This window comes from Heterocephalus glaber, unplaced genomic scaffold (assembly GCF_053883595.1).
Source record: "Heterocephalus glaber isolate CG9 unplaced genomic scaffold, H.glaber_assembly_v1.0 deba00001472, whole genome shotgun sequence".
In the NCBI taxonomy this organism is placed as follows: Eukaryota; Metazoa; Chordata; class Mammalia; order Rodentia; family Bathyergidae; genus Heterocephalus; species Heterocephalus glaber.
Genome location: NW_028258315.1, coordinates 17236183 through 17249532, shown reverse-complemented (window position 1 = coordinate 17249532; position 13350 = coordinate 17236183). Strand labels below are relative to the sequence as shown.

Below are 13350 nucleotides of genomic sequence, written 5' to 3'. Positions count from 1 at the left end.
AAGGCTGCCATTTTGTACTATTTCCTGCATAAGCAAATAGGGCTTGAACTGGGCACTAAATGCTTCGATAGTGAGGCTATTCCTGATAGACAAATGTGACACACCAGCGCCACAACTGAGCAAATTTGGAGGAACCGAGAAGGTGGACACAGAAAGAGCCAACTGTTTGAGCTAGATCTCCACAGAAGAGCATGCAGAGGAAAAAGGCTAAACTCCTAGTGTCTTTTGAACATGAAGAAATGCTTACTTACATGCATTTTATAAGACAATGAATGATTTTTTAAAATCATATACCATAACAGAAATAGAGCAGGACAAAAGAAACTAGCTTTAACCAGAATTATCTTTAACAAGCGAATGATATTTATGAGTTACCTATATAATTAAATGTTTTATTTTTAAGGGGAAAGGAGTAGTCATAGAAGTGGAATCCAGTCAAGCATCCTATGAATGAATGAGTCCCACTGTGACATACTCAAAAATACACGGAGGATGAGCCACATATTATCATAATAACTGTGTATGATGAAATCCTAATGCAAAGCAAGTGAATCGCTTCTTGGCCTTTTGGCTAAGATCAAGTGTAGAAAGGAAGGTGGTAGCACCCTAGTTCACCTGTGTGGTATTGTCATGTGTGTGGTATTTACTTTCAGAGGAGATGGGCCATATAAACTGATAGAGCTATTCAGATCTCCACTATCCTCTATTCAGTGCTCAAGTCAGAATGAAAACAACCCCTATTACCACCACACTCTGTTGCTGTTCTGAAAAAAAAAAGTAGCAAGTTGGTGAAGAACACTGGAGTATTGTGCATTAATGCCCATCCCTGGCTAGGCTCTTAGCAAGGCCAATGCCCTGGAGTGTCTTATTCTCATCTAATGAGAAAGACTTTAGAAAATTTAAATTAGTTTAGTTTGGAATACAATTTTGTTCTATGTTTTTCAAGTATGCTTTTATAATTATTTGAGCCATTATGGGTTTGTTAGGTTTTAATGTAGCCTAAAAGTGAAATTGCTTTCAGAGAAAAACTGAATCAACAGAACTAGAAGCAGGAAAGCGCGAATGTGAATGAAGACAGTGGGAAAAGGATAAGGAGAACAAAGAGAAAATGTCTATACAAAGAAAGTCAGAATAGTTAAGCCGTGTTCTAGAGAACTGTGAGAAACTATGGTGTGGCTCTACCCACTTGTCTGAACACGTTAGCACTAACACTCAACATTCAAAGCCCTGGTAGTTTATGGTTACCATTTACTGAAAAGTCCAGGACACAGCATCTTGCAACTGAGCTTTCTGCAATGATCAGACTACGGTATTCTCTGCTGTCCAATCAGGGAGCCATTAATCATACATGGCTCTTCAGCATTTAAAAACCATTACTGACTGGCACAACTGAAAAACTGAATTTTTTTCCTTGGCACTGGGGATTGAACCCAGGGCCTTCACACTGAGCTACGTATTCAGCCTTTTAAAAAAAATGTTTTTTAAATTTTGAAACAGTGCCTCATTTAGTAGCTAAGGCTGGACTTAAACTTGTGATCCTCCTGACCAGAAGGCTGGAAATTACAGGCATGGGGCACCACACCCAACTTTAAATTTTATTAAATTTTAATTAATCTAAAATTAAATACCCAAATGTGGTTGGTGACTACTGGAATGGAAAGCACAGGGCTACAAGACAAAACTCCAATTAATTTCATAGGCTTATTTCAAAGCATCATCAATCAAACTACTCATTTACATTTAGTAGATTACGCATCCGGATTTAAATAAGATCTTATACCAGACCCAGCCCTTTTGCCTGCCCCTTCTCTTGAGTTTCACTTTTACAATGATCTGAGTCATTGCTCATTGTCTGCCTGCTAAATCAGAAACTCTACCAGGATAGCGCTGCGACCGCCTTATCCTCTGCTCAATCTCAGCCTGGAACAGGGCCTCACACCACACACGCTCTTTTAACACTTGTGTGAGCAGTCAAAAACCAAAGAAGCAAGTCAAAAAGGAAGCTTCTGTCTTTGGAAGAGATCAGGCATAAAAAGATGCTCCCAAGCACTTGAGTCTCTTTTTAAAAACAATTCTAAGTTATACTGTTCAACCGTGTTCCTGGTAGCTAGCCTTAATCCCCCCCGCTTTAATTTCCTTCTACCCATCCTCCACATGAAAGTAAATAGCAAGATTTACATATTCCATATTACTTTTTTATTTAAAAAACTAATTTCTTTATTTCCTTAGATAATTTCTAAATCATTATGTATTCTAAATTTTATGCTTCCTTAAAAAAAACACTTTGAATTCATATAGCCTTAAGCTGAAATTCCATAAACTAAACACAGATAATCACTGTGTTAGGTTAGAAACCATCTATAATTATCTTTCTGACTGTTCTGCTTATAAAGGATGTACACATAAAAACACATAAATTCATAAGCAAAATATGTATATATACACATGCATACACACATGCACATGTATCTATATGCATTTATTGCTACAGACCCACACACTATTGGGCTTTTGATGACCAACTCTTTTGTTACACATTCTATCTATATATCTAGTTCTACACTTAAAGCCATATAAATATGGTGGTCAGAAAGAACTGGATTAGAATTCTGGCTTCTCTTCTACTTTCTAGACATACGTGTCTAAGAAAGTTACTTAAGATTCTCTGGCCCTCAGTTTCCCTATCTGAACATAACACTCAACTCCATGAGGTTTGTTGAGAAGATTAGATTGAATACTGTCCATGAAAGCAACCAAAGAGTACTTGGTTCAAAGCAGGTGCTCTTTGTTTACTGAATAGATAACTTATTTCATCTGTTTCTTGGAACTCCTTTCAGAATTAGACAAGAATTCATTATATTCTGATTTAAAGTGATCAAGGACTAATGATTAAAAAGCAGATTTAAGAGCATACCAATGATCAGAGATTGAACAAACAAAAGAATGAGATAAATCACAGTCTTAAGTAAGTGGAAGAACTCACTCAAAAAAGAAAGACATTTTTGGTGTTTGATCAATTGAAAGGCCTCTTTCTATTTGGAAATGGCTCAAATCAGACTATCACTATAGAATCACAGTAGATTATACATTCCATAACTGTAGGTAATAAATGATCTATTTATCTTTAAAGTTTTCAAGATCACAGGAGCATTTATTTTCAGCCTTAAAACCTCACATTTGCTCAATATGATTTCTAGTGTCTCTGCCTATTTTAGAGCTTCTGCATCTTGCAAGATGGCATATATAAATAGAACTGAGGTAAACGACAGCTTTAAGAATTTGTATAAAGAACCCAGTGGTACGCAGCAACGCAGTGCTCCTTTAAAAAGTTAACCTCATAAATTGTCGCTAGATTCTCTAGTAGGGAGGTATATAAAGGGTCAAGATCCTAATAAACAATGTCAACAGGAAGGAAGGGAAGGTGGTGACACACATCCATACCTCAGCTTCCTGCAAGGTCCCATGGTTTAGGCACACCATGTCAGGACAGGTAATGGGAGCCCCACATCCTTCTCGGATTGCCAGCTGCATATACTGCTTCAGGCACTAGAAATTGAGAAGAAAAAAGACAGACAATTACCCACCCCATCATCACAGCACAAAATTTACATAACAGAGCCACCACTGCCTCTTCCTTAATTGGATGTTCTGGGGTTCTTGTACGTAGGAAATGTAAGTTATCACAAGTACGAAGACTAAGAGCTATCACTTTGGAAAGAATGCAGAGACTGGCAATTAATTATGCATGACTTCATCCTAAGAGTTTATTCAACTCATATTCCCATTTGCTCACACCATTTATCCACCACAGACTGAGAAAGAAGAAACTCTTTTTACAGTCATGGTAGAGGCCTTGTTTGAATATTTTAACTCATATGACTTCCTAATTTCATTTTTAAGGAGCAGTCCTCTCCCTCAAAGTTTGCCCAAAAGTAAAATGGAATTCTGTGAAACTGGCACTGAACTACCCCACCAGAATAAACATAAGATTAAGGCGGTGACTTATCCAGGGACATGTTAAAAGCTAAAGATAGTGTCACACTTGGGACAGTCAAGTGCCTTCCTGCTGACCAGGACAACGAAGGCAATTTAGGAGAATGAGACCTCCAAAAACAGAGGCTTTGGTCAATGACATGTTGAAGAGGTTTGAGTAAAAAGAAGGCTCTGATCACTGGGAAAAAACAGAAATTGAGTTTTAAAAAAGGAACCCAAGGAGAGAAAGAAGGGAACACCAAGCAAAACCTTGGTCTACTCACTGGTTGCTGTGCGGTCCAGACCTTGGGCAGTGAGTGGGACATGAGTCTGGCTAAGGATGTAAGACAAGGAATGCTAGAGTCAAGGAGGCCTCTGACTCTTCCTCTTGCCCACAAATCCAACCTCACATGCCCACAGGAAGTTAACAGACACACAGTAGACCCCTGTAGCTCCAAGTTCCACATCTGCAGACAGAACCAAGCTCTGATTGAGAACATTGGGAAAAAAACGCTGTGTTGCTCCTGACATGGATTATACAATTAGGCCTATGACGGCTGGGTCTGTACCAAACATGTATAGCCTTTTTTCTTGTCATTATTCCTTAAAAACATTATAACAGCTAGTGATATAACATTTTAAATTTTATTAGGTATAAAAAGAAGAGTTGATTTCAAGCACACAAGAGGATGTGTGTAGGTTATATGCAAATACTATCACATTTTATAGAAAGTACTTGAGCATCAACAGATTTTGGTATCTGTGGGGAGTCCTGGAATCAATCCCTACAGATACTGAGGGACCATTCTAGTTCCAGCAAATAAAACTAAGAAACCCATAAATTGGCTCCTCAATTTCTACTAATTTGCTCATCATTAGTGAGCCCTTTTCTACATGACAAAAAGATGTCAAGCTCAAATGTTTAAGGAGTACACTACTCCAAAAGCTAGTCAATGAAGCAATGACTTCTACAGAGGAATGATTATTTATACTGAGTTTAGATTTTTAAATGTACACATTCATGTATCAACTTACACTAAAAATATTGCCAAGTACCACTGCATAAATCATTATATAAGTCTATGGCCAGAATATTTATGACAATTGTGAAACTAAAGTCTTTCACGGACCTTTTTTTAAATTCATTTTCCCCATTTGAAAAGAAAACTAATCTTCATTACTTAAAAACGTGTATTTATCTGATTAAAATGACTACTATATGTGCTGACAAATCAATGACCAAGGTCAACCATTTAAACCATATTTGTATCTCTTCAAGGAGTTAACAGTTCCCTTCTCCGCATTTTTTTTCTATCTCAACTAAAACTAGAAAATAACCTAAATATCCAACACTTAAATTTACTGAATTCATGCAATGGGATGCTGCAGAATCATGAAAAACATTTTCAAATGTTATTTATATGCATGAAGAAATGCTTGTGATTTGGTATAATCTGGAGGATAAAGGAAACCTGGGAGCAGGGGGCCCTCTTAAGTCGCTGTTCTGCTGTGACCAACCTCAATACAGAAAGTAGATTTCTGACATTCACTTTCTTGTCTAAGAGAAAAGTAAACAATTACTTGCTCCAAGATTACTGAACCAAATACTGTATGGTCTTAATATCAGGACCAGTGGTGTGCAGAAGAGAGTCGCAGGAAGGCCATGGGGGGAAGAACTTCAGGGGGCAGGCAAAAACCCCAAGGGAACAATAAAGTGGCTCACACAAGGGAGAGTCACCAAGGGACAAAGAAGTCACTGGTGTGCTTCCGAGGACCTCAGCCTTCCATGAGTCACACCACTTCCAGTATTATTGCCTTCATCCCACAATGGGTGCCGTGTGATGACACTGAGGTAATCAGACTCTAAAAAGAAATGTCTTCAGGCTTCTGAGGATAACAAAGTGAATGGCACAATGAACTACAGAACCTAGTAACTGGGTCTAGACCTAGCTCTGCTCTGCCAGGGGTGACAGTGGGAAAATGACTCTGCCTAGAACCCAGACTTATTTCTCTCAACTTTGAAAATGGAGACAATGATATCTGTTACGGTTATTTCATAGGGTTCAAAACACACGCACCTTCGCAAGCACAAGGTCCTGAGTTCAATCCCCGGTACCAAAAAAACCGAAAAAAACACATGCACCTGCACACGCTTGTACACACACACACCTCTGAAATTTTATTTTTAAAACTCCCTTATACCGGTACTGCAAAAAAAAAAAAAAAAAAGGCCCTTATAAATTTATAAATTGCAGACCATTAGGTCATGTGTTTACTCTCTTTATTTGGACTTTAAGAGTGTACAGTCATTTCAATCAAATAAATGCAAGTTTGTAAAGTAATACAACAGTGATATTTGTTTTATTAATCCAAGTGAATATAATTTTTCTATTAAAAACTTTGTGGGGAACTGCTACAGCTTTGGCCTTCTGAGATAATCCCTTCATTGCTCCCTGCAGAGACCAGTTAAGGATGAAGAAGTTGTGTAGGCAGAGCAGATATCTTTAACAGAAGATTCCATGTGCTTCTAGCCAAGATTCTCCTCAGAACTTATTGTTAAATATGAACCAGAGACACTGTGTGAGTTTCTCTAGGCAAAAAAAAAAAAAAAAATCATTTAGACTTACACAGCAAATTTGGAAGTTGAAATATAAGTTTCCCCAAGAGCTTACAATGGAGGTTCCATTTGCTAATGCAATGTTCTTGGGTACACGAGCAAATCAAGATACATCAACCTAATGAATTTTAAGGCTTCCCACAAGTACTCTCTTAGCTGCAAATAATACTGTGTGACCTATGATTTCAGAAGAGAAACTGGAGCGCTCTACACATTGACTACAGGCTTTAGATACATATACCCTCTGTTCTTATTCTACAAAACACTTGGTGAAAATAAAGATTTGCAAGTGCATGTTGCTAAGTAATCTTAAAGCACAGGCATTTGACATGCCATTACTGTGTACATGCATTTCAGCAAAGGGTGACAACAGTCCTAGCTATTGCTTTGTAGTGAATTCTTAATTTTTAAGTACCTTGAGTTCATTACATGGCTTCCATTTGCTTTCACCAAAGAACTTAACCTCCAAATCTCCCTCTCTTCTTCAATACCTCTAGCTAATAAAGCACAAAAGGACTGAAAACATTCACATGAACTCTTGCGTGTTTTATACAAACTAAACATAGGTAAGCTGTTAACAATTCTGGAGGAAGAAAACTGGCCTCAAGCTTATTAATTATAGAGAAGCATAGAAAAAATCACATTTCAGTATTTCATTACATTTCATTAAGTAATGTTACACAGAAACCTAAATATGCAAGTTTCTCAACAGCTAACCAATTCTAAGAAGAATGTTTTGAGTAGAACATTTCAAAAACCCAGATGACCCATGAAGGAAGGAACAATTTTTATTTTGAATAGTCAATATTGTATTTAATTTTATTTAATTAGTTTGGTAAAACACAGAAGTGCTTTTAAGGCCATAAAGGCCATGTATAATAACAAGGATTATTTGTCAAAGTTACTTGGCAACCCTCAAGGTTTCAGATGGGATCTAACCAAGGATTTAACCACCTTACACAACTAGTACAGGAAATGCTTTATATTGCCTCTTCCAACTCAGAGCCCATGAATTATATCAATGGAATTTTTCAAGAAAGGGATTTTTCCTGGACCACTTTTCAAGGGGGCATTCCTCCTAAGGTATTCTCATCTGTTATGGTAGACATGGAAAAAAGGGTCCCCATATTAGGACAAAGCACCTATGTACCCCACCCAAGAACAAGCCATGGGAGGGGCACTATATTATTTTTAAAATTCACTATACTGTTCCTTATTCTCTGTCACTAAACTGTGCCTCCCTTAAGGTTTTTTCCTAAGACAAAAAACATTCCAAGGAATAACGAATAGAACTGGATGCCAACAATTGCCTCAAATGTTGGGTAAGTTAGCCTCTCTAGCTACAATACTCTTGTTTATAAAGTGGGACACCACCTGTTTTGCCTACTCTCAGGGAAATATTGAGCCCCTATTAGAGCGGAAATATGAAAATATCTGAAAAGTTAAAAAGGTCTGCAAATATAAAGTATAATCAGAGAATGGAATAGATGTTTCTAAATGACAGATAAGCAGACATGTGGAAGTATAAGTCCCCAAACAGATGTGACCTGTGGAGATCAGCCTCACAAGGGTAGGTAGGGGAGGAAAGAAGAAAACGGGTAGTGCTGAGGGGAAGGAGATAAGAAGTGCCAATAGTTCAAAGTTTAAATTGCCTCCCACCCCCAGGGTCTTGTCTGCTTCTGAATGCAGGTTTGGGGATGCTCAGGTCCAAGAACTAGCAGCCCTCCTGGCTTGAAGGTGAGTTAGTGAACTAACTTAGGGTGTCTCATCCCTAACTCAACCATTGCGGGTAGGAGGTGGCTAACAGCCAAAACCTAGACAGATTCTGAGTGTGCTCTTTCTCACTCTTGGTACAACATGTGAATTAAAATGGATAATCCATAAAATGCAGAGGGAAATTTCTCTGCCTCCATACATAATTTCCTCACAAGATCTCCAGGGCGTTCTAAATAGTATCTCATATTAAGGCCAATATTGTGTTCATTCCAGTTTGGACTACGATCTTTGTACATAATCCAAGACCAAGCCTCTTTTGTGGGCTCCTGGTAGGTCCAATTATCAGTACAATTCATGTTGCTATTGCTCCCTATTCTAAAGTCTACTAACAAAAGTATCCCAGTTTGATTACAAAAATTCAAACAAATCAACAATCTATATCTAGGGAGGAAACTGTGTCTTGGAAGAATCAGATCCTAAAACTTTTTCTTACAAAACCTCTTTCAGGGACCTTGATTTTTACCAATAGGATATTACTGATGGGGATCAGCTTCCCCACCACAGTGGTTGGACAGCCACACAGGACATCAGAGGGCTGATAGGAAAACCTGGTAGCAAATAATTACAAATGAGAAGTTCTAAGTCAATCAACAAGCCATAAGTAGAGTTAAAAAGGGACCTATTTCACAGTTCTCATCCTTTAGTTTCTCTCATTTCAGAAGTCTTCCCTGCCTCACCCCTAGTCTGATGGACACCCAGCCCATCTGCTCTTACAGCATGCTGAGGCCAGCTAGCATTGTACTTTTCAGACTGGGGGCAAGAGTGCATCCTTAGAAGCACAGGAGTGCATTACAGGTTTCTCCCATTTCCTGTTTTCTCAATACTCTTAGTAAAAGTAGCCTCTGGGTCATGTCAAGAAACTCCCTATTCCCACTCAATCTCAATGATCTCATTTGTGCTCCTGGTGTCACGTGTTGCACTCCTGCTCTGGACAAGCAGAACTTGTGGTTTATCACAAGCAGATGAAAAAATGATGGAAGAATCTAGACCCAATGAAAGCTATACAAGTCAAAATTTTTAGTGAGGGAGAAAGAGAAAAGTGATAGTCACCAATAGCCACTTGCTCATGGGTCACTCCAAACTCAGGGCCTACTGTAAACAGCAATTTCGCTGAAGCCAAACATCACCCTTCACATTAATGTTCTCTTAAATTTTATGCTCTGTGATTTTAGCCAATATTCAGCCTGCACATTTATTCTTATGCTCTTGTTTAAAAGACATAACCCTAAATACACTTAATACCCCGTATTATGTTTGCATAAGTTTAAATAAGACTCTAATAAAAATAATTTTAAAATAGCTCATCACTGAAGTTCTAATTACTTTTCCCTTCAAAAAAAAAAAGCCAAATAAATTGCTCAAAAGAACACAGTAATTCTCAATGCCAGTGGGCCTGGGGCCATTGTATTTCCCATGAGAACATATCAGAATATCATACTATTTATAAGAATTTTACAAACTATACAATTCCCCTGCCCTCCCCTAGTTCTGCAGAACATTGGCATCTCCCCCTCCCCTACTTACTGACTTTCCTACACCACCTTAGGTAACAAGAGATGCTAACAATTGAAGCCTGCCTAGCACCCTACATTGTAGGAGACTATGAACTTGCCTGTCTTTGTAGTAGCCCAGGAGTATCTTTAGGGTCTGGATCACGCCTATTCTTCTTCATGTCCCCTAGAAGCGCCTGTCACCAGAGATAATACATGGTAGATAACTCGGGCTTTTATAGGAACGGGAAGCCTAAATCTAGCACCATTTTGGAGCCACACTCCTTGAGTTACAATCACTAAAAAATATAAGCTCACCCTCACATGCATTGTCCCTTTTTCTTTCCTTGGAAATATAGAAGCTAATTTTTTTCTAATTCCATCCCTTCCTGCCTTTCAGGAAATGCACCTATTGCTTATCCATTCTCTTTCCTATGCCTTAATTTTTTCATATCTACTAGGTCCTTATTCATAAGTTAAGCATGTTCAAAATATCTAATCAATGAAAAATAATAATAAAAACACAAAGGAAAACAGCCTGTCCTCGCTGCTCGGGCTGGGTGCACATGGACTTTTTCATTCCTCTCTCATTCACAGTCAAATGGTAAACAGAACTGTCAGCCCTCACTGGTTCACCAACCCCATCCCAGTTCCAACTTACGAGTTATTACAATGGCTGTTGAAAGTCACTGGGGACCCACATGTCACTAAATCCAGTACATGAATGTCTTCTTTCCCAACCTCCACAGTATCAGGTGAACTTGCCCGTTAACCATGAGCACCTTCTGAAAACCTCCTTTCCCGCTGTCTTCGGGACTCTACACTCTTCAGATGGTCACTCTCCCCCTCTAGCTGTTCCTTCTCCATCTCTCCCATTTTCCTCCACTCAGTTTTTAAATGCTCAAATTTTCACTTATCCTAGATGGATCACAGAAACCTCAAACTCACCAAATACACAACTGAATTCATGATTTTCCCCCTAAATCTAGTCTTCTTTTTGTGTTCTGTCTCTATCAATAGCATCTCCATCCACACAGTAGAACAATCCACAAGACTCAATGATGACTCTTCTTTAGCTCTTAACATATTCCCAATAAATGTCTGCTAGACACCCCTCACCAGCTATCTAGTAACCACCCCAAACTTAACCTGACTGAGCAGTTTATTTTTTTCTTTTGTTGCTCATGTTTTTGGTGTCATATGACTGACCAAAGTCATAGGACTTTTTCTATTTTCCTTTATTTTTTCTAAGAGTTTTATCATTTCAACTCCTATGTATAGGTCCATAGTTCTTTGTGGGTTAACATTTGTGAGGGAGTAGTTTACATTCTTTTGCAAACAAATATCCAGCTATCCAGGCATCATTTGTTTAAAAAACAAACAAACAAAAAACAAACAAAACGCCTTTCCTCCTTGAATTGTCTTAGCACCCCTGTTGAAAACAAACTAAAAATAACTATGAGGGGACTGGGGATTTAGCTCAGTGGTTCTGCCGCCTGCCGCACAAGCGCAAGGTCCCGAGTTCAGTCCCCGGTACCAAAAAAAAAAAGTATGATGATTTCTATTTCATTGATCTGTGTATCGATCCTCATGATGGTATCAACTTATTTTGATTACTGTAGCTCTATAGCAAGTTTTGAAATCAGGGAGTGAGTTCTCCGACTTCGTTCTTCTTTTTCAAGATGGTTTTTACTTGCTAGGTCCCTCAAATTTCCATATGAGTTAAGGATGAGCTTGTCAATTCTGTAAAGACAGTCGAAATTTTTATAGGGAGTCTGTTGGATATGTAGATACATTTGGGGAATAATAATATTCATTCTCCCAAACTATAAACATGGAGTGTCTTTCCATTTATTCAATCTTTTTATTATTTTTTATTAATCTTTTTACTTCCTTTTAATAATGTCTTACAGTTTTCAGAAATAAGTTTTACACTTTTGTCAAGTTTATTCCTAAGTATATTATTCTTTTTGATGCTATTATAAAAGGAAATGTTTAAATTCCATTATCATATTATTCCTAGAAATACTATTGATTTTTGCATATTGATCTTGTATTCTGCAACCTTAATAACCCAGTACAGTGGACCCTGAAGTTATGACTGGCCTGACCTAAAAACAACTTGGGTTAATTAGGTTAATGGACAATGTATCTGCCTCTTGTTGTCTATAGCGTGTACCCAGGTAAACATCCAGATCTCAGCTGTATTGACTTACAACCAACTTGAGTCACAATCAGCCCTCAGGAACCGATCGAGTTTGTAAGTCAAGGATCCACTACATCAATGTTTTTAAACTCTTAAAGTGATTCCAATGTGACACCAAGTCTGAGAAATAATAGCACAGCATCATCCATATCTTCACTTCCAGTCAGAGAAGATACTACTGTATTATTCCCATCACTACTGATTATAGTCATTTAGTAAGTTGACCAACGTGAACTCCAGAGGAAGGAATGAGTCCTTTGTAACCAAAACCTTCACAGAAATTGCATGCATTCAGCTGGCTGCAGAAAAAAATAGTAAAGAAAATTATATATGCAAAATTTAAAACTCTGATTGGGAGTCTTCAAATACTTTAACTCAAAATAGTGCTGTTACTTTTGCTGGAAAAGGGGTTCAAAGATCCACCTCATAAGCTTGAGAACAGTCATTCAATAGGGGAGATTAAATCTGGGCTCCAAGCAAAAGTACCTCCAGTTCCCACCAAGCAAGAGTGATCAAACAATTCTATCTTTATCTCAAGTGATCATGAAACACCAAAATTGGAAACTTGGTGACAGAAATAGCTCTAGGAGAAATTCACTGGAAATGCTGTAGCCTGCTACATCCCTCACAACGAAGCAATTAAATCTGCTAAACTGGAAGAATATTTCAACAAGAAGAGCGAACAGATACTAGGAGTGGAAAGGAAGATCTGCTTCCAACATAAGTAATTTAATAACTCTTCTATTGACCTTTCAGAGGCTTTTCCTTCTGTCCCACCTGGGCCGCCTTTCTTAACAGAGGGAGCCAACAATGCTTACATTAGTCCCAAAAAGATCCATCTGGGCCAGGTGCTACTTTATGACACAGTATACCCAGAAAAGCAACTGAGGGCTCCAAGGGAAAGAAAACAAGAAGGCTCGCCAAGTTTACACCCTTCCATTTCCTCCAAAGAAATATGACCCCACAGAACTGTAAGCCTTCAGCTGGCATCACAGCTCCAGCAGACAAGCCCAACTCCAGCAGTGAGAATAAGCACACCCCACATTCAGCACAGGAAGATTGCACATAATTCATTTGTCTCTTCTTCCTCCTCCTGTGAAAGTCCCTACTTGAACTCTTGCGCAGTACTCTGCAGCACTCAGAGTGCGCATACCATAAGATCTTACCGACACAGAAAGAGACACAGCCCAAAATAATAGAGTCAAGAAATTCCTTCAGTAAAGATACAGGGCTATGGAAGTTATTTGAATAAAATGTAAGCAAAGCAATCTAAGTAAATAAAATTAAGT

At 38.3% G+C, this 13350-nt stretch overlaps 1 protein-coding gene across 11 annotated transcripts in view; it reads right to left on the bottom strand.

The window, feature by feature from the left end:
• The window catches only part of Rnf144b (ring finger protein 144B), a 191803-nt gene that overhangs the window by 43047 nt on the left and 135406 nt on the right, over positions 1 to 13350 (bottom strand). For 10 of the 11 annotated variants that reach the window (XM_021260584.2, XM_021260583.2, XM_021260582.2 and 7 more), the window contains one exon: positions 3442 to 3546. The exons of the other annotated variant lie outside the window; for it this stretch is intronic. In XM_021260584.2, the coding sequence (XP_021116243.1) occupies positions 3442 to 3546 (105 nt within the window). The remainder of the gene's footprint in view (positions 1 to 3441; positions 3547 to 13350) is intronic. 11 annotated transcript variants of the gene reach the window in all.